Source organism: Squalius cephalus (assembly GCF_949319135.1).
Source record: "Squalius cephalus genome assembly, chromosome: 21".
Lineage (NCBI taxonomy): Eukaryota > Metazoa > Chordata > Actinopteri > Cypriniformes > Leuciscidae > Squalius > Squalius cephalus.
The window spans coordinates 11474903-11497391 of record NC_137142.1 but is presented as its reverse complement, the minus strand read 5'-3'; the positions used below and the strand labels follow the sequence as shown (position 1 = coordinate 11497391).

The 22489-nt window shown below is 34.8% G+C and overlaps 1 protein-coding gene across 1 annotated transcript in view; it reads right to left on the bottom strand.

The window, feature by feature from the left end:
- Positions 1 to 2544: 2544 nt before the first annotated feature.
- The window catches only part of plekhh2 (pleckstrin homology domain containing, family H (with MyTH4 domain) member 2), a 45265-nt gene continuing 25320 nt past the window's right edge, over positions 2545 to 22489 (bottom strand). The window contains exons 12-30 of the mRNA XM_079855034.1: positions 20412 to 20548; positions 20214 to 20327; positions 19840 to 19926; positions 19564 to 19722; positions 18313 to 18393; positions 18077 to 18229; positions 16037 to 16145; positions 14776 to 14888; positions 14516 to 14695; positions 14285 to 14382; positions 14029 to 14206; positions 12604 to 12759; positions 12420 to 12517; positions 10908 to 11049; positions 9810 to 9955; positions 9594 to 9723; positions 9076 to 9162; positions 8821 to 8970; positions 2545 to 4077 (exon numbers count right to left, since the gene is read on the bottom strand). Coding sequence (XP_079711160.1) covers positions 3892 to 4077; positions 8821 to 8970; positions 9076 to 9162; positions 9594 to 9723; positions 9810 to 9955; positions 10908 to 11049; positions 12420 to 12517; positions 12604 to 12759; positions 14029 to 14206; positions 14285 to 14382; positions 14516 to 14695; positions 14776 to 14888; positions 16037 to 16145; positions 18077 to 18229; positions 18313 to 18393; positions 19564 to 19722; positions 19840 to 19926; positions 20214 to 20327; positions 20412 to 20548 — 2504 coding nt within the window. The 3' untranslated portion in view covers positions 2545 to 3891. The remainder of the gene's footprint in view (positions 4078 to 8820; positions 8971 to 9075; positions 9163 to 9593; positions 9724 to 9809; positions 9956 to 10907; positions 11050 to 12419; positions 12518 to 12603; positions 12760 to 14028; positions 14207 to 14284; positions 14383 to 14515; positions 14696 to 14775; positions 14889 to 16036; positions 16146 to 18076; positions 18230 to 18312; positions 18394 to 19563; positions 19723 to 19839; positions 19927 to 20213; positions 20328 to 20411; positions 20549 to 22489) is intronic.

The following is a 22489-nucleotide window of genomic DNA, read 5'->3' as shown; positions in this document are numbered from 1 at the left end:
AAAAAATATGAAGCACCACAACTGTTTTCAAGATTGAAAATAAGTAATGTTTCAGTCAGCATATTAGAATGATTTATGAAGGGTCATGTGACACTGAAGACTGGAGTAATGATTTGCATCACATAAATAAATTACATTTTAAAATATATTTTATAAAATAAATAAAATAACTATTTTAAACTCTAATAATATTTCACAATATTACCGTTTACTGTGTTTACTTTGATCAAATAAATGCGGCCAAGGTAATATAGTTTTTTTTTTTTTTTTTTTTTTTCATAAACCTCTTTCACAAAATACTAATGACCACAAACTTTTGAATGTTAGTGTATTAATATAACTTATGATGAATTTCTATTTTTCATTTTTTTGAGTAAGGACATTTATTTAAAATTGCATAATAGATCATATTTATAGAAAACACACAGGAAAAATTCATACAATTTACTATGACATTATCTGTCATAGTGTCCCTTGTTGAATGAGGAAATATAATGCTTTGGCTTTAGACAAATCTTCTCCATTGAATCTCTTTGTGAATGTCACACCCCCAGTTCAGTACACTGGTATACATACTCTTTAAAATACTGCAACCACCCTATGACTCCATGCTGGCTTCTTCGCCAAAAACCAAACATCCTCTGTCTTAATTCATTTCCTGGTGTATTGCTATCCTTACATTCTTTCGCTGCAAGCTTTAACATGCAAAGATGAGGTACAGTAAGATTCAGAGTGGAGGGATTTAGTATTTCTCATTCTGCAATCATGATTTACTTCCAGTTTCGTTTGAGTAAACTCCAGCAAGCCACCGCATGTCTGAACAATGTATAGCCTACATATACCTTTTGAGTGTAAGAAAACCTGTTTAGTTAGTGTTTCGAGTTCATATATTTCTTTGAAATTAGATTGTTGCTAGAGCCTGAAAACCACAAAAGGTTCTTATATAAGTATTAGAATACCATGGCATGACAAAAGTGTACTTAGAATCTCATGAAACTTGTCAAAGAACAGTTCTGGCCATATTTCATCCCCAAATCATTCAAAAAAAAGCTTGAACAAAGAAAGATTATTAGCTTCTTTGACATTATTTTCATGAAAATTATGCACATTTCCACGCAAAACTGCATTGATGCAAAATCGAATATGATAAAAAAAACCAACAATACTGTACAAAAAGTTTAAATTACGCTGTTTTAAATAGCATATACAGCCTACATATGTGTACACACAACCACACAGTTGTGGTAGAATTATTGGCACCTCTGGTAAATATGATCAAAGATGGCTGTAAAAATAAATCTGCATTGTTTATCCTTTTGATCTTTCATTAAATTTTTTTGCAAAACTTAATTGAAAGTGTGTGGAAAATCACATTATGAAATAAATGTTTTTCTCCAAAACACGTTGGCCATAATTATTGGCACCCTTTTATTAATTTTTGCAACCTTCTTTTTCCAAGATACCAGCTCTGAGTCTTCTCCTAAAATGCCTCACGAGTTTGGAGAACACCTGATAAGAGATCAGAGACCATTCCTCCATAACACCTTTTTGTGTTGATTTTGATGTTTGTTTTGGACCGTTGTCCTGATGGAAGATCCAGCCACGGCCCATTATAAGATTTCTAGCCATCGGGTATGGATTTTTTATCTGTTGGTATTTGCTAGAATCCATGATGGTGGAAATGGGGATTTTCAATGCTTTAGCTATTTTCTTACAGTCACTTTCTATTTTGTGAAGCTCAACAATCTTTTGCTGCACATCAGAATTATATTCTTTGGTTTTACTCATTGTGATGGAGGATTAAGGGACTTTGAGTTTCCTCATATTTAAACTCCTGTGAAACAAGAAGTTATATATAGACAATTTCATGTTTAAATATTCATGAAAATATACTTCAGAGATATTTTACTCATAAAAAATTCTAGGGGTGCCAATAATTGTGGCCAATGTGTTTTGGAGAAAAAAAAAAATTGTTTCATAATGTGATTTCCCCCCCACTTTCAATTATTTTACTTCAATGAAAGGTTAGAGTTTTTTTATTTATTTTAATGAAAGATCAAAAGGTTAAACAATGCAGATTTATTTTATTACAGGCATCTTTGATCATATTTACCAGGGGTGCCAATAATTCTGACCACAACTGTATATAGTGAGATTACTACTGATAATAATGTGAATTACAAAAAAAAAAAAAAAAAAAAAAAAAAAAACAAAGTTAATGACAATCTGACAATCGTAAAAAATAATATTACAATACAACAAAAGGCTTCATTTTCATTTCCAATATATATATATATATATATATATATATATATATATATATATATATATATATATATATATATATATATATATATATAAATATAAATATAAATATATATATAATTTTTTTATATATATATATATATATTGGAGCGGAACATGATGTAGACATGAAATCTCACTCATTTTTATGTTGAGGACTACTGTCAACCAGGTCACCCTCAGGAAGTCACATATCATATTTAAGATGATTTAACCCAAAAAGTGTTGACGTATCCAAGGAGAAACAAACATTTGAGAAGCTGTGGGGAGAGGCAGGGAAAGTGTAGATCTCATTTCTTGGTTTCATGTTGAAAAGGTGTTTTGTTGTGAATATTTAGATCTGGTGACTTTGTTCATACATTCTTGGTTTAGCTCATGGGCTGCATTTAAAAACAACATGGCCATCTGTAGAGGGAAATTTACTCACCTTCTGATAAAAGTTGATATATTTCACATATTTGCAATATTTGGAGGGGACTTACATGTTTAAAAAGTTGTTGTGCTAGCTTATTATGTTTATATTGAAATGTTACTAATTCTTTTTATTTTTAAAATCTGCCTGTAAATGTTTGTATCCCCCAGAATACGTCACCCCCAGGGGGTATAAATGAACTGAAAAAAAGAATGCTTGTTTTGGCAATGCGTGTTACAACATTTTTAGCAAAAACATTTACTCTCTGTAAAATTCTGTTGAACAATAAGTATAATGCCTATTTATGTATATATTAGCTTACTTTATCATGTTTAATACGCAAATTTCTAGGGCCTATAAATTATCAGTATAACCAAAACTTTGCTGAAAAACCTCTTGTACACATTATAGTTTAATTGATAGCTCATACTTTTTTTTTTTTTTATCAAGTAAAGTCCTTTTTGCTCAGAAATCATTAATGATTTTTATAAAGTAAATGCAAGATAAACATTTACTGGAATGAAGCAACTTGGGTTAACTTGATTATTCATACTTTATTTTTTTAATGTTAAAAATGATTATGTTAATATAAATGTCAAATATGACACCACAGGCTTTTGGGGAACATTTTCCATCTTTTAATTATCATTGATTTGCAATGAATTGCATATATGAGCCATGAAAAGCCTGATGTATAAGTAAGAGTGTGTGTGTGTATGTATATGCAATCAATGATAATTAAGAGATGGAAAATGTTCCACAAAAGCCTGTTGTGTCATATTTGACATTTACAATAACATGAAAACATTTCAAAAGATTTTTTTTCAACATTTTTAACATTAAAAAATTGTGTATGAATAATCAAGTAAACACAAGTTGCTTCAGTATACAGGATAAAAACATTCAAATCAAAAATTAAAGTCGTGTTTTAAAAAACAAAATCATTAAATTGTGTTATTTATGTCCTATAATATATCAATAAATAATTTTTCTGATGTCTCTTTATGGTCTTGCCCTTTTATAGATATGTCTCTCATTTCATTTCCAGATTCCCTTTGATGTAAATCACTATATTGTAAAGATGGTTTTGGGCACAAGCTTATAGTAATGAATTAGAGAGTGTAGTGAGAGCCAGCCTGAGTGAACACCAGCACACATGGTCCAGCAGGGATGTATTAAAGAAGGGTGGGTGTTTTGCTGGGTCTGCTGGCAGCAGGAGGAGACTTGCTCCTTGATTCCTTGTTCTTCATCTCTCCAGACAGGGCCAGAAGCAGGGCTGGGGCCGACAGGTGGTGCACCGCTGCTTTTTGTTGCTGTGTGCAGTTAATGTAGCTGGCTATGAGCAGCGTCAGGTCTCGAACCTGAAAAACACAAAGGAAACAGAGAAATGCTGTGGGATACGCTTTGTAAAATGGGCATGTATGTTTGCTGTTGCAGCTTTTTAGTTCTCAAGCGGCATATGAAATGTTAATGAACTAAATGTAATGTTCATGAACGTCAAACAGAAGTATTCATCAGGCAGTGTTTCTGTGTACTTTGGTGTGTGTGTGTGTGTGTGTGTGTTCTCTTTGTTTCTTCAACTACAGGCTACTTTTCAAATGCCTTTTATGTATGAATTATTATGTTTAAAACTATGACGGTCTAAACCAAAAGTTACGTAATCTACCGTTCAAGTTTGCGGTCAGTAAGATGTTAATGTTTTTGAAAGACATGTCTTATGCTGCTCACCAAGGCTGAAATTATTTGATCAAAAATACATTAAAAACATTAATCAGGGTTCCTGCAGCTTTCAGTTAGTCAAATTGCTTGAATGCTTGAATCTGATTGGTTGAAGAACGTTCTAAGGTGTGCATTATTTTCAGGGAAACGCACGGCTAAAGTAGTTCCAGGCAGGTCTTGACTGCATTACAGTTCCATATCACTTTGCGTAGTTAACTGTAATAACGGAAAATAGGATACAATTCATAACAAGAAAAAACATGCAGCCCCATGCGCTTGATCTGGAATTTTCAATGTCTAGCTTCACAATCAATGGAAACATGCAGTTTAATTTAAATAAATAGAGTATATAGTCCTAGGCTATATATAATCAATAGAAAATTAAACTGAATATAGGCTAAATAAATGGATAGTCCAGCAGCACGGATTTTTATTGCAGATAATATATAACAAATAAATAATTATTGATAGGCCTACTTGTTAAAATGGCTTTGTGTTTCATTTATTTGGCTAGTCTACTGTCATCTGTCAATAATATAAAAAAGAATGAACAAATTAATTGGTAACACTTTAGAATACTGTATCTTACTTACTGCATAACTAATAAGGAATTATTGAGGAACTAATAGATAATTATTTATTAACACTTAAGTCACTACTGTTAACTACTAGGGAAGATGTGTTAACTAATTAGTATGTAATAGAATTGTATGATTGTGTTAAGTTTCAGTTAGTTAATCAATAACTAATGAATTATGTCATAACTCTTGAAGAACTATTATTAATTATCTATTAATTAATGTGCAAGAAAAATAACTAAGAAGTAACTACTAATGAACAGTCATACACAGTGGTTACTACAATTAACCGTTTTATTTTAGCAGTGGAGTGGTGGATGAAGTACACAAATCAAGTACTTGAGTAAAAGTACAGATAACCCAATACAATATTACTCCAGTAAAATGATAAACTATTGGCCTATTCATTTTCAAAATTACCTTAGTAAATGTATAAGGTAATTACTTGAAAAGTAAAAAGCACTGATCAATGTTTTTTATTTTATCTTCTAGCCAGTTTTAGTCATTCTTCAGCACTAATAAGAAAGATAAGTGCAGACATTTCCTAGGCTATATATTGATCTGCAAATAAGCAACATTGTATTTAATTAGCAAAATGTATCATAATGTATGATAACTTATCTATTTTACAAAGGTTTAGATAATACCGTTAATAATGTGTTTTTTACAGTAAGTTTGATTTGAGTCAGAAGTATGTGGTAATTCTGTATTAATTACTAATGAGTTCCCTATATTCTCACTTTAGAATACTGTTCCAGGTTCCAAGTAATTCCTGAAGAATTATCTACTAATTATTTGTTAATTACCAATTAATTTCTTTATATGTTCACTTTAGAATACTGTTTCAGGTTATAAGTAGCCTAATTCCTGGATAATTATTTGATAATTATTTATTAATTACTAATGAGTTCCCTATATTCTCACTTTAGAATACTGTTCCAGGTTCCAAGTAATTCCTGAAGAATTATCTAATAATTATTTGTTAATTACCAATTAATTTCCTTATATGTTCACTTTAGAATACTGTTTCAGGTTATAAGTAGCCTAATTCCTGGATAATTATTTGATCATTATTTATTAATTCCTAATGAGTTCCCTATATTCTCACTTTAGAATACTGTTCCAGGTTCCAAGTAATTCCTGCAGAATTATTTGATAATTATTTATGAATTACAAATAAGTTCCCTATATTTTCAGTTTCCCTCTGTCATTGCCTCAAACATGAATTTACTCAATGGCATTCTATGCTGAGGAAAACAGACACACACAGTACTGTATATAAAATATAAAAACTAATCTGAGGTTAGTTTTGTATGACTGTTCATTAGTAGTTACTTCTTAGTTATTTTTCTTGAACCTTAATTAGTAGATAATTAGTAGTAGTTCTTCAAGAGTTATGACAGAATTCATTATTTATCTATTAACTAACTGTTACTTAACACAATCATAAAAATATATTACATACTGATTAGTTAACACATCTTCCTTAGTAGTTAACAGTAGTGAAGAAGTAGTTAATGAATAATTACCTATTAGTTCTTCAATAATTACTTATTAGTTATGCAGTAAGTAAGATACAGTATTCTAAAGTGTTACCAATTAATTATAACGAATTGAATTAATAAATAAATAATAATATTGGCGCACATGCTTTTCTGTCTCATTATTGCAACATCTCTCTCTAATAACTGCATTAATAACTGCATAAAGCCGGGGACACACTTTAAGGCCGGTTATGAATGTAATTTGATACTTATGACTGATCATGCCCAAACGCGTGTTCGGCGCGTTCAGTCTGTGTTCAAAGTCGGTGTTTAAAATCTGCTGCGATGAAAACAGTCAGAGAATGTGTCAGCTAGTCGTGTGTCCCAGCATTAGTCTGCTATCAGTGGCTCAAACCTCCGTTACTAACTCTAAAATGACGTTTTGGAATTAGCAACGGAGGCATTGGATTAGATGCGTAAGAAATTAGTCCTACATACAAGAGCGTTTTAATGACAAAAACTTTACAAACGTCTTGAAATACATAATCTGAACAATGTTTCGAGGTGTGGTAACTGTAGTATAAGCGGAATAATTGACTTCAGGCCGTTGAATTATAAGAAAAATAATGCACACTGAGTGTAACGGCCACTCCGCTTCGCGTCGTGACCGCATTACCACCTCGGGTGTGCATTATTTTTCTAATAATTCAACGGCCTGTCGTCAATTATTCCTTACATAAACCTCACATATTTCAGACTTTAATTTATCTTTTTTGACTCATTCTTTTTATAAAAAATGATTTAGTGACATTTACAATACACTTTAGCTTATCTTTTATTATTAATAGTAAAATTCGGTCCGATTTTCCCGTGGCGTATGTCGTTGCTATGCAACTCCACAATGACAAAAAAGTTTTAAGAGCTTATGGATTTCCACCGCCGAAAACCGCTTGCTGTAGCTCTGTTACAAGATTTATTTACAGAGAAGAGAAAAACACCCGTAGTGTTTGGGTGCACCCGCATCCTTCCTGTCTTTTTTCATGTTGCTGCGCCTGGGAAAAAAAAGAGCGCGTCGCTTCAATTATAAGCGCACTTACCGCGCGCCTACATTTGAATGAACTTGAGCACGAAAAAGACGCGATATGTGAACTGCCTCTTGGCGAGCGACTTCGATACTTTTTTGCTACTTTGTAACTTTATGCGGCCAGCGTTTCTGGAAATGAACGAGTATAAAATCTTTTTTAAGACCTGACTAAATGAAATTTAAGACCGCGGATGAAAATCTGGCTGTTTTTAAGACGTTTTAAGGCCTTAAATTTAAAGTTCAGAATTTAAGACATTTTAAGACTTTTTAAGACCCCGCGGGAACCCTGATTAATATTGTGAAATATTATTACAATTTAAAGTAACTTTTTCTATTTTCATATATTTAAAAATGTAATTTATTCCTGTAATGGCAAAGAATTTTCCGCATCATTACTCCAGTCTTCAGTCTCACATGATTCTTCAGAAATGATTGTGATATGCTGATTTTCTCAAAAAACCTTTATAGTCTTTATAAACTTTATAAAACCTTTATTTTTTATATGTAAAAATTTAGATTTTTTTCAGGATTCTTGAATAAATAGAGAATTTGGTTATACTTTATTTTAAGGTGACATTTACATTGTACTTAAAATAAAAAATATATAAATTAATAAATAAAAATATAAATTAACTACATTTTATTACTATAGAGTTTGGTTTAGGGTTAATTACGGTTTCACTTCATTTTGATGGTCCCTTTAACACATTCTGTTGACTATAAGTAACGCTGCACCTACATGTATCTAGTATCTCTCAATAGCGTGTTATTACAGTATTAGTAGACTGGTAGGGTTAGGGTTACTAGAATAAGTTGACATGTAGTTGCAAAGTTACTTATAGTCAACAGAATGTTCAAAAGGGACCATCAAAATCAAGTGTTACCTTAGTTACTTGTAATTATGCATAATTTACTATAGTACATGTAGTAATGTCATGTGTAACTATGTCACCTTAAAATATATATTTTTTTAAAGTAGAAATCTTTTGTAGCATTATAAGTTGTATTACTGTCACTTTTGATCAGTGTAATGCATCTTTATCCTGAATAAAAGTGTTAATTTCTTATATATATATTGAATGTAGCCTAGTGTAAAACATTTCAATATTTATCATGTGAAATTTTTTTTTTTTTTTTTTTTTTTACACAAATAACAGCTAACAGCATTTCCACAACAACCTTTTTCTTTTTAACAAAAACAAAAACAAAAAAACACTAATTTAAGAGCACAATACTTACCTTAGATGGGGTCATAGCAAACAGATGCTTCTCTGTAGACTTATCTTTGGATGTGTTGGTGCCAGAACTTAGAGCTACTACCAGCATAAAGTCCTGACCACATGCTCCAAATGTCACAATGCTTTTATGAGGGTAAGATCCAAGGACTTTCTAGAAGACACAAGGTGATGTCTCATCTTAGCCCTTCACTAATATGAATTGTTTTGAAACAACATGAAAAATTGCTGCAGCTCTGAAAAGAACATGTTCACTTACTATAGAGTTAAACTCCAATATGCTGACTCCATCTTCATGTACGGCCAGCCAAACACGCACATTCTTCTGTGGAGATGAAGTTACGGGCTACAGGGAGAAAGAAAGTATGACTAAGACACAATGCCACAGCATTTACACTTTTTTGAGCATTTAAATATTGAAAGAATTGTACGCATCGCCTTTAGTCTTAGAAGGAGACTAAAGGCCCGTTCACACCAAGAACGAAAACTATAAAGATAACTATATCAGAGCACAATATCGCTCTGTTTATTATAAGCACGTGCTGCAGTTTTGTCGTCTGCCACTTTAAATTCTCGAGCTCTTTAAAGCAGGGTGGATTCTGATTGGCTGTCAATGTTTTAATTGTTTATCAGCTGGAAAAAAATCGTGTTTCTCTGTGCTGTTATTGTTATAGTTGAAGTGTGAACTCTTCTATTCTCTTATATTTAGAACGATTTTTAGAACTTTATCGTTATCTTTATATTTATCGTTCTTGGTGTGAAGGGGCCTTAACTCACCTCAGCCTCAAATAGTTTAGCTCCAAAAAATGACCACTTCCGGGCCACTGTCAGGTAGATTCGTATGCACTCTGATGAACTCCGCCCCCTCAGAGATGCCCAGCGGGTAGAGAGTTTCTGCAGCAACTGCCTAAGAATGCATGCATTTCAGTTGGTAAAGCCAAACAAATTCAAATATACAAATATATGAATTTGTTTCACTAGAGGCATAAATACCTCATTTGTTCCTCAGTGGAGGTGTGTCTGTAATGCTTCGGGTAGAAACGCTCTATAACCTGTTTGAGTGTCTGGTTAGACTTAGTCTGTGCAGCTCCTGAACCACTTGGACTAGAAAATGGGCGCTCAAAGTCCCCAAACTCCACCTGCATGACACAAAACCCATTAGGTTTATGTACAGTACTTAAAGGAAATGAAGCCTATTTTAGGAACATTAAGATGTTTTGGATTATGGCATTATTTCATTGAAAATTAAGGACATTTTCTCCCCAAATTCTCATTACCGCAATGTATTCAGACATGTTTTTAGTAACTGCCATTATTCTCCATTAACACATTACTATAATATAATATTTACTTAAATGAGCATGAATTTAAAGCAGTAAAACAAATACTTTTGTGTATGTTACACTAATGACGCTGAATTATGGAAATGAAAATTGGTTTTGATTAATTGACATGAAAATAATGTAAAAATACACAAAAAAATGTATGGTACCTAAAATAGAGCTCATTTTCTTTAGAAGTCCTGTGATATTTTGGACAGAAGTTTCACCATGCCATCGTGATTTGTTTTGGCTGCTTTTCAAATGTAATTTATGCATAGATTGCATTGTTTCACTTTGGTTCTAGACTTAAAATAAAGGAATCTATTGATTAAATATTAATTATATATTTGAAACTATGACAGTCTAAACAAAAAGATGAATAATAATTCATTAATTCATTATGTATCACGTTAAAAAGATTTATATAATTTTTACACAAATTACAATAATTAGTTTTTTTAATTGATTTTGATTAATTTTCATGAAAATGTTACAACATAAAAAATTTAATTAATGGTAGCCAAAACTGAGCTAATTTTCTTTATAGGTGCTTTAAGTGATCAGATCCACTGGGAGTCATTTTGTGCATTTGAATTTGCTGACATCAGTTTGACCTGTGTGCATTTTGGAGCGAGGGTATGGGGTCGAAGAAATGTAGTGGGCTGTTTAATTCATTGACAAAGTGGGGTGAAATACAGTATGACCTGAACATCATCTTGACAGGTTTGTAAGATTTCTCCAGTAATATAATAGAAGCAGCACAGTGTACCTGAGCAAGCAGGGCGGCCATCTCTAAAGCAAGCTCTTTGTTGACAGGGAAGTGACCAGCTGTAATCTCCTCATTTGTTTGGTATGCCAGAAGCAACCGCTCTCTCTCGGTCTCTCCTCTCATCTGCTGGGAGAAGTACAACCTACAGGAAACAAACACAAATTGCAGCCTGTTGGGTGTAGGCTTGTTGATGATGTTCTGTTTAAGAATCTGGGGCGGGATTCACAAAACAATCTTAAGAATAAAATTCTTTTGCTATTTTCTTCTTATTTTCTAACTTAAGAAAAAAGATAAGAATATTTTGTATTCCCAAAACCTTTTCCTAAAAAGGTTCTTATCTTTTTTTTCAAGATTGCTCTTAAGACAACATTTAAGAAGCATTCATATTTCTGAAAAGATTGGGCCTCATTCACCAATATCTTCCTAAGAATTTTCTTAACTTTGTGCTTAATAAACTTCCTAAGAAAAGTTTACGTCGGATTCATGATGACATGTACTTAAACAACAGAATTGCTTAGCTAAGAACAAATCCAAGATAAGAAAACATTATGTCAGAATCTTCGTAAAAAGTGCGTAAGTGGGGTTTAAGAACACATTTCTTCGTAAGAACAGTCGGTGAATGAGGCCCATTGTTCTTAAAATCAATGTAAATAACTTCTTAAAGTTAGGATAACCTCCAACCTGTCTTAAATCTCCAAAGACAAGATGTTTAATGAATTAATTGAGTTGAATAGTTAACAAACAAGTATTCATTACTTCAGTGAGCTCATTGTTTCTGCCTTAAATTATTACATTGTTTAAATTAATAATTTTTTTTGCTAACTGATATTTGTATATGTACATTTCTAAAATTCATAACTAAGACAGTTACCTCTGATAACAGATCGCTCTAAAGTGTAATGTGGACTCATAGTTTCAAAGCAGCTTTACAGTAAATGCATGTGTATAGTGAACACATATACAAATAAATGTGCATTGAATTGAATTAATTAGATTGTTTAAAGATTAAGCATCACAACATAACACTAGCTACATATAATACATATTACTAGCATCAGGAATGTGGGCAAGTGTCACAGATCAATCATTAAACAGTCATCACTGAGTGAACGCGTATACATAATGCATTCACTCTAGCTAGAACTAGTGAGATACCAGACACATTCACTCTATGGTACATTAAAATCACAGAGCTAAGTGATTAACTCCCATCAAGCCATTCACGACGAAAATAGTCGCTTATTATGATAACTACGGAATATGCAGGTAGCACAAAAAGATGGGATTTGAGGTGTTTTTCATTCAGCGAGTCTTCAGCAATACACACCTAACACCAAAGCCTTTCATTTTCTTCTTAAGAAAAAAAAATTCTTAAGAAAATATTTGAGAACTTCTTAAGAATTTTTCAAGAATTGCACTAAGGAACATTCTTACGACCTTCGTAGAATTTATCTTAAGAATTTGCTTGAGTGTCTCTGTACTGTACTCACCTGACCCCTGTACTGTACTCACCTGTTCTTATAAGTGAGTTTCACCGTCCTGGCATTCTCGGATTTGCCTGTGTGCTGCTCCTTCGAGGCCTGCTCCCATTTTGCAATAATGTCACAGATCTGAGGACACGGAACATTGGTTTTACGATAAAGATGGTTACAAAGTACAAGAAGTCTCTGTCCAGTAGAGTGTGTGTGTGTCTGACCTTCAGGTTTCCCTGAAGACAGTGCTCAAGGTCTTTGTCAGTGGGGTCATCAGAATAAAGGCCGAAACCGGACTGACCAGTTTTCCTCATGCCTGTGTCCTGGTTCAGCCGACTCTGAAATTCCTCTACTGTGGATGAAGCATCAAAACCAACAACCTGCCATACAAAGACAGACTGTTAGCTTAGACAAGTACTGTAGATGGTGAATTACCAAAAGTTCGTAATGTCATTTTTAAAGAAACAGTTCTTCCAAAAATAAAAATGTCCACATTATTTATTCACCTTCATGATGTTCTAAACTGTTATTTTTGTTCCGTGGAATCTAAAAAGAGAACGTCTGAACACACTGAGTTTCCAGACTTTTTGAAAATGAATTTCCATGACTTTTTCTTAGATTTTCAGGGTTATTTTTATTTAATAATTAGGTGGTGTGGATCAGTAAGGTTTTAAAAACTTAATAAAACTAAGCAAGGATGTAATAAATGAAGCAAAAAATGATAGTAAAATCATTTATAATCTTATAAAAGGTTTACATTTCAAATAAATGCTGTTATTTGAAATTTCTATTCATCAAAAGAATCCTGAAACAAATGTATCAGTTTCCACAAAAAAAGCAGCACAACTGTTTTCAACATTGACTATAATACGAAATGTTTCTTGAGCACCAAATCATCATATTAGAATGATTTCTGAAGGATCATGTGACACTGAAGACTGGAGTAATGATGCTGGAAAATTCAGTTTGGCCATCACAGGAATAAATTACATTTTAATAGTTTAATATATTGGAGTAATATTTTACAATATTACATTTTTTTATGTATTTTTTATTAAATAAATGCAGCCTTGGGGAGCATAAGATATTATTTCAAAAACCTTTTTTTTTTTTACCCCAATATTTTGAACAGTAGTCTATCAGTAATTTTGAAGGAATTATCTCCAATAAGTCTCTTAACAGACAGTTTTCCTCCACACAAGAACAAGAAAAAAAAAAAGCTTTGGAGCAGAGCAAAACTAGAAAATAATAATAATAATAATAATAATAATAATAGTTATATTCACTATAATAAACATTTATTACATTAAATTAAAATTCCCTGAAATTTTCAAGTTTTACTTGCCCATGGGAATCCTTTTTGAAGAATTTTCATGCAGTTGTTTTCTATACAGTCATGCACTTGGTAGATACTGAAAAGCAACTTGCATGTTTTGCATTCTTTGGATATCAAACCCAAGATGTTGTTTTAAACAAGATGTTGTTTTATAATACTTTTATGAGTTTTTTGTCATTTTTGGTCACTCATTTCATGAAATGAGCTGCATGAAGATTTAAAAGAACATCCGGATGAGTAAATAATGACAGATCAATGTTAATTTCTTGATGAACTGTTCCTTTATCATTAAGTGTTTTGGAAATGTGTGGACCTGGTAGGTATTGTTAAGGAAGTGTACAGGTACGCTGAAGGGCAAAGAGTGGTGGTAAGGGTTCCTGAGTAAGATTGATAAGATCTCCATCCGTGAAGATCGGGCTTGCCGATCCCCTTTCTGCTGCGTCCGCTCCAGTGACCGTTGGCAATAAATTGCATACTTTCCCACCTCTGTCCTGGGGAGATTGAGCAAATGTCAGATTAAGTGAGTGGAATAAGCTTCATGGAGGAGTATGATAATTTATATGATTTACCTTGAATCTCCATATCTTTTGAGATGAACTTGCAAATACCAAAGAGTGGGGTGTGTGGGCAGGAAAAGACCGACACACAGAGCCAGAAACTGCCACCCCTGTGTTAGAGAAAATGTAAACAAGTCATGAACATCCTCATAAATCACTCCCAAGTTGGTGAGAAACACAAAACAAAGCCAGGCACCCCCTCTAGTGGTGTGTGTTCATATCACAAGCATGTGATTTTCTTACCTGCAGGGTTCCAGGCGCTCCGTGTGGTTGCCTCTTCTGTGTCTGTTTGATAAGCTGGCAGTAGATCTCGTTTTGCAGCTCTGGGTGGGTGAGACACACTTGTAGAGCACATTGGGCAAGAGTCACGTGATAATCTATGGCTGGAGTGTCAATGGCCACATTAATGAAGAGCTGACATGTCTGTAAAGAAGAGAGAAAATAGTGTTTTTGCCTGTGTTTTGGGGCTATGCTCCCCAAATGTGGAATGAATGAACACACACCTTAAATAGCTTGATGGCTTCAGTTTGTAGAGCCTGTGAAGGCAGGGTGGTGAGAGGAGAAGACAGTCCTTCCTTAGTGAAACACAGCATTGGGTGTTTCCAGAGAGGAGACCCTGAGAAGTAATCGGACAAATATGGACATTAAACTATTTTTATACAGCGACAGTTTAAAAGGGCAGCATGAGGTCAAAATTAACAACTTGAGAATAAAGTAAATTTATGATATAATGTTTGACATGGTTACATTTTAATAACATATATCAAATCAGTCTCAGCCTCAAGCACTACACCCACATGCCACAGTCCTTTCATTTAGTGACGTTAACCACCACATAAATGCTTGGGGCCCATGAGATCTGGGGGCCCCTGCTGGCCATAAGCCACTGAATAAATCACTTAGTCACTGCATCTTTTATTTAATACAGATAATAAATTCAATCTGACTATATAATAATAACTATTTTCATTATTAGGGTTAGGAGAACAGTAAAATTACAATATTGATATGTGTGGCTGTCTTAATTTCTTTGCTTTCAAGTGCAAAAAAAGAGGTTTTATTTTGGCAGAAAACAGCTGGGAGACCTTAAACCTATTCATTTGCTGACAACAGATTTAAAAGAGCTTATCATTGCAAGTTTAGGAAGATCATTGATGTGTGTTGCATTTTAAAATGCAGGTTATAAGCGACCCAAATTCACTTGCAGAGATGGAGTTTGCATGAAGCATTTACTGTGAACCAAGTTACTCCAAAACAGTGAAAATACCGGATCATGAGCAGTAAGCCTTATAAATATGGAAAAATCACATCCCCGTCTTCAAATACAAACTTTGCTGGGGACCCTAAAAAATGCTAATTTGCCCTTGTGTCCACAGACCATCTAATGCATGGTGAATCTACGCAACTACTGGGAGCCAATCACAGAGATTTAATATGTGTTTTTGTGTCAGCCTATTGTTGTAGCATGATCATAGTGGTTGGTCATTTACAGTAAATGTCTCTTCCTGTTTAAGTTGGTGGTTCTTGGCCAGAATAAGCTACATGGTGGACAAGACTTTTATACCAGTTTTAAACATCCCGCCCTGCAAGATGGATCTAATATGCTGGGATTTGTTTCCCATAGCTTATTTTTCAAGAGGCTGATTTTCCAAGGAGGCATGTCTTCTCCTTCTACTGCAAGTCTCTGATGTAGGACACTCCACCACAATGAAATGTATGAAATTAATAACACGATCATCCACAATTCAGCTGTTAGTTTCTTACCTGGATCTCCTTGCATGTTGAGAAGTTTACCAACCAGCTGCTCAAACTCAGTTCCCACCTGCCCCACTGAAGTGCCTGCTGCCATAGACAGATGGTAAAACCAGGCTGTCTACAGGAGAGGAACACATACAAGCAACAATGATGTTTTCTTTCATCATAAACTACCCAAACATTTAGGACTTTCTTTGAATTTATACCTTTTCTGTGCTGTAATGATATTAGATCCCTTGTGAAAAAGAAGTACACTTACTAAAGCACACTTTTAAAAAAAGAGCACTTATTATGAAAATAACATACTTTAAAACATACACATTAAACTGCAAGCATAAGGTTAGAAGGCAACACAAAAGAAAAGGGCCTTGAGATAAAGGCTTCAGATAAATAACGTTGTCAGGTTTATGTTCTGTTCTGTTCTGTTTTGGTTTAGTTTTATGCATTCCCAATTCTAGTCTATTTCCTGTCTTCCTAAGTTGACCAAGGCTGTGACCGAAATAACCCCTTATACCCTTAAATAAGGCACTATTTTTAACCGATGTACACTCAATGACTAAAAAATACCCATAATGCACTGTGAGGGCTGTGCCAAATGAATTCCCACTTCTGACCAGAAGATGGTCCCCGCAGCTGAATCATCCATCCATTTTCCAAACCGTTGGTCCAGTGTGGATACAGTAATAACTGAATGAATGTATAAATAATTGATTTTTAAATAGTTTAATTAAGGTTTATACATGCTAGTTTCCATGACAGAGTTAAAGATAAATCTTTTCTCTACTACTGTAACTGCCAGTTTGATAAGTTTCAAATGATTATTAAACAGCAAGCACAAACTATGCAAAAGTGGCAGCCCTTCCAGCGTGCTCAGTTTCTGAATTTGCACACTCATTTTCAGTAACTCCTTCAAGTGAACTATATTAGTGGAGTAATGTGGGGAATAGTGAAAGGAGGTATATGGTGCAATTTCGAACACAGCTCTGCTTTCCTAGAGTGTGCCTGTTAGTTACTGCTACAACTAGATCCTGCTCAAACTCATCCTTGCTGCAACCAACATGACAGAAATACATTAAAAATGGATCTGGCAGCAGTTTTTCTCAGACCAGAAACCAGAATCTGTGTTCTATTTTCCAGAATGGACTCCTGGAATACTGCAACCTGACATCATTGGAAGATTGTTCTACGATGGTCTGTTTATGGAGTGGGCTTGGCGAGAACATCAGTCGTTGGATGCCAGCGGGAGGTTCCAGCTTGACCCTGGCAAAGGATCTGGACACTGTGATGTGGTCGTGTGGCTCATCATTTTCCATCGGTGAGGTGGAGGACAACATCACCACACAGCTACAGCCATCCTAGTCAACTCCCACCATCCTGATATCGCCAATCATCTACCTAGAGTCATAGCCATTACCAACCAAAGACCCAGAACCAGAGCCGACTGCAGACGCTGAGCCAGAGCCTATTCCCGCCAGTCTGACCAGGTGTGTGAGCCGGTCCCATGTCTGTCCCAGAGGGAGTTTGGTGGAATTGGACAGCCTGGAGTGGCTGATTGACTTGAGCGACACAGAGCCAGCTCCCGTCCTTGTTTCTGCCCTTGAACAACCTTCTTCCCTGCCAATTACCTCAAGCTGTTTAGATATTCCAGAACTTTGTGACGTCCTTCCCGCTCCGCTGGTTTTTCCCAGCACCAAGCCAGATTCGTCGCCAAGCACCAATCCTATGTCATTGATTATGCTCTTAGTTTTCTGACCTTTGTACAGGAACAAGGTGAACTCACGTGTGATGACATTCAAAGCTCCAACATCCCTTTTCCCAGGTAAATGGAACGCAGCATTACTTCTATTGTCTAGTTTAGAAAATACTCTCTTTAAGTACACTTACTGTACATTTTTATTTCATTAATATTAGATTATGTGCATGTAAATATTTCTTAAATATACAAGTGCACATCCAATAAAATTAAGTGCACTTCCCTTTCTCAAGGGATGTGCAAAAGGTATTTGTGGTTGTATTTAAGTATAATTCAGTATGGCTTTCCCACTGTACCTTCTCATGAGGTGAGTTGATGAGCAGGTATGTCAGGCCCTGGCTGATTGACTGAATGGACAGGGTATACTGAGCAGAGACTTCAGCTAAGTCACATGACTTATGCACTTCCTCCACACAAGCCTCCCACAGTTTGATCTGACCTAGGGGAAACTTGGTAGGGAAATACAACATTAGTGCATGCACACATACAAATGTCTTGTGAAAGATGACTCTGATTTAAGGAGACAAAAGACCTTGTCATCTTGACTTCTGAAGTAATAGAGAATCTTCCCAAAAAGCACACACCACACATGCTTCGAGTAGCCATGTTTCACCTTAAAGAGTCAGAGACAACATATAACACACAGCAAACAAGTTATAAATGGCTACAACTTAAAAAAAAAAAATTAATACTTTTATTCAGCAAGGATTCATTAAATCGATCAATAGTGACAGTATATACATTTGTTATGTTACAAAATATTACTATTTCATATAAATTCTGTTCTTTTGAACTTAGTAATCAAAGATTCCTAAAAAAAAATGTTTCACAGTTTCCACAAAAACATGAAGCAGAAAATAATGAACATTGAACATAATAGGAAATGTTTCTTGAGCACAAAATCAGCATATTAGAATGATTTCTGAAGGAACATGACACTGAAGACTGGAGAAATGGAAACTGAAAATGTAGCTTTCTTTAAAAACATGTGTGTCACTGTCGGTGGCTGAATTAAGTGCACGACGGAGATACTCAAAATAAATCTTTAATCTAAGATTCAAAATAATAACCAGGAGAATAAGTAAGGGTACGTTTACACGACAACAATAAGCTTAAAACAGAGACCTTTTTGTTTTGAGTTTTCCGCGTACAGACGACGTCATTGTCAAAACGATCCCCCATTCACACAGATCTGCGAAAACGACTAAAACCCCTGTATTCTACTTCCAGGCCGTTAGATGGCGATGAAACACTATAGACTGAACACTTAATACGCATGTGCATGACGTCATCGTCTTCAGAGATTTGCGTTTTTGTTGTTTACATGGAGACCGTTTTCAAAAACTTGCACTTTGAAACCCGTTTTCAAAACTTTGCATTTTCAGGCACCCAAAATGCCGTTGTCGTGTAAACAAATGGCCAAAGCGCATAGAAAGTTTTTAGTTGAAAATGGTGTCATATAAACAGCCCCTAAGAGGAAACAACTATGAACACACTGACATCCAACAATGCACAACAAGGAACTAACACAAAGTGTGTTAGTTCTTAAGTACAAGGGCAAACAAAGGAGCTAACGAGAAAATTAACGAAACACACATGAACTGAGGACTCAAATCAATCTGTAACCATAGAAACAAACAGGCAGGGAATGGAGGAAAACTGAACCAATTAACAAACTAACTGCTAGCTAACTAACACAGTGAACACAATGAAAACTGAATCAAAAACAGAACACACATGTGACAGTGTATAATACAAATTAATTTTCTTTCCTACAGAATACCTTCGTCAGGTGTCCTTTCATAATGGGCCGTACGTCTGGGTGTGTGAAGAGCGGACTAGCAGCTTTGATCCTCAGGACGCTCTGCAGAACCCTCAGCCACTCCTCCAGGAGGTTCGGGGAATCTGCTTTCAGATTACACACACTTTTACCTGTCACCACCTGAGGGGACACAACATCAACATGGACAGTCATGTGAAATAACATGCTCCTATATCTGAGATGTATGAACAAATGCTCTCTCTCTCTCTCTCTCTCTCTCTGACACACACACTTTACCTGAAGCATCTGTTTCCCATCACCACGTGCTATAGTGCTACATGCGTTCAGATCAATCTGGCCTTGGGGCTTATGGATGACGTCACTCTATGAAACAAAATCAAAGAATCTCAGGAAACAAAGTATGTTTGTAGCTTGACCACCATATTGTGGTTATTGGTTCAGTCAGTTAACCTAATATATAGTTAGCATATAGTTATATTTTAAGCTAATTATATAGCATCAACTAAAAAGTGTTTAGAAAAAACGTACAATTAAAAAATATAACAATTTTGTGAAGGAAATAAAGAAACAGTAAAAGCAAAACAAGATACTAAAATAGGACAACATACAAATTTAAAGAAGTAAGAGATACACAAGCCATTTAAACTGACTGGTGATTTGTAGTAGAGAAGCTCCCCATCCTTCAGAACAAACCAGTGCCTCTTCCATGCTTTCTTCCATGTCTTTACCATCTTGAGAAGGTACCCAGACTTCTCCATAGACTCCTGAGATACAACACATTCTCATTTGGTCTCACAGTTGTGACTCACTGAAAAGCACAAATGTGTGCATGTGTACATGTGTCTTACACTCTTGCCGTCGTCACTGTTGGAGGAGCAGGTCTTTGGTAGTTTGTTTTCAGGTTCAGAGCACTCCGTATCAGTGGAGTAAGCATCAGGAGGTATGGCATAGTCGCACTCAGATGTCATAGAAGATAATGACACAGCTAAGCAAAACACAACACATTCATTAAAGGTGCAGTATGTAAGAATAACGGAAAAATATCGGAGATCGTCGTTTCTCCCGCCACCTGCTCCTCAGACTGGACGGCGCTCACACGGGTTGCCAGTTTGAGCACTCGCAACAGGAACGAGAGCAACGGACAATGAAAATTGGCAACGTGCAGTCTCAGACCAAAACAATAACAAACATTCCAGCCTGGAAACGAAAGTGTTTTTCAGAGAAACGAGTATGTGAACTTAGCATGTTTCCTCATATATGCAAACATATTATGGTATTTTTTATGCTTTAGTAGAGTGAAAAAGTTACATACAGCACCTTTAAGGTGTGTTTGTCTGTAAAGCACTATAAAATCTTTTTTAATGGGCCAATTTTTAAAGCAAAAAGCAAGTATAATCAATTTAATTCATAAACCTTTAAAATAAACATTTTAAAAATGTAATTAAATAAAAATATAACAATTCCTTTAAAAAAAAAATATATAAAAAATTGCCAAATAAATTGCTGCACAACAAAGGGTGTTTTATAATGTTTTATCATAAATGGTATGAATTAGTAATAATACTAATTTTATAATAAAAAGTAATTTTATATAATAATAATAATAACAATAATAATAATGTAATAATGTAATAATTTTTATATAAATAAATTATTAATATAATTATATGTAATTAATAAAATTAATAAAAAAATAAATAAAAAAAAAATAAAAAAAATAATGGACACTATAGCTGCATCCCAATTCATAGGCCACACCTTCGAAGGCCATGAAGGTCATAACAAGCATTGTCAAATGGGATGGTCTAGCCTACAGAGGATTGTTCTTGTCGCCTAGCAACTGTGACAGCTACCGTTGATGAGTGGCAGTTACGTTTGTATTGGACTTTTTTGAAAGTTATATTAACTGTCTGAAAACAAAACGGGGTTCAAAAACTAAATATGCTAATCATCTAAAATATGTTCTAAATATGTTCACCATGGTCCATTTCTGTATATAATAATGTCTTATTTTGATATTCTGTTTAGAATTCAATTATTTGTGAGGTAGGCAAGGTCGCGAAGGATCCATCTGTTGTATCCTTCATTGCACGGGAAACAAAGGACGCATTTGGAGGCCGCATTTGAAGGAGCCATCGAATTGGGACAGCCTTCATTGCATGGCAGTGATGCAATCAGCTTTTGAATGCGGCCTTCGAAGGATGCAGCCTCTGAATTGGAATGCAGCTTAAATGGATAAAAGAATTGGGATACACTCTTTTAATTAGTGAGTTCAGGTGTTTCAAGCACCTAGCCATGCAGTCTGCATTTACAAACATTTGTGAAAAAAATCGGGTCGTTCTGAAGAGCTCAGTGAAGTCAAGAGTTGTACTGTTTGTGAAACTTCATCCCTGCTATAGATATTTCATGGTCAACTGTAAGTGGTATTATTGGAAAGTGGAAGAGTTTAGGAACAGCAACAACTCAGCCACGAAGCGGAAGACCATGTAAAGTCACAGAGTGCACTCGGGTCACAGAGTGCAGAGGCGCATGGTGTGCAACCTGGCACAAACTGATGAAGAGTGTACCCGATTTAAGATTATATGCCCAGTGGTCATTTGAAATGAGAGTAGAAAGGTCTTGTTCCCAAGTCTCCTTCAAACGCTTTGTCAAATCAGGAGACAAAGTAATAATTATGTTATGACTGAGATAAGATGTTTATTGCTGGGTTTAAGATCTAAATAGGTGACTATTGGGGAGATTAAACTTGGTAGATAGAGATAAGTAGGATAAAAACACCCCCTGTTCATACAGGTCCTTAACTGAGAGTAAACCATTACATGCTCCCATCAGGTATGCAGAGGGAAGGCCCTTTTCTATTCCAACATGACTGTGCCCCAGTGCACAAAGCAAGGTCAGTAAAGACATGGTTGAATGAGTTTGATGT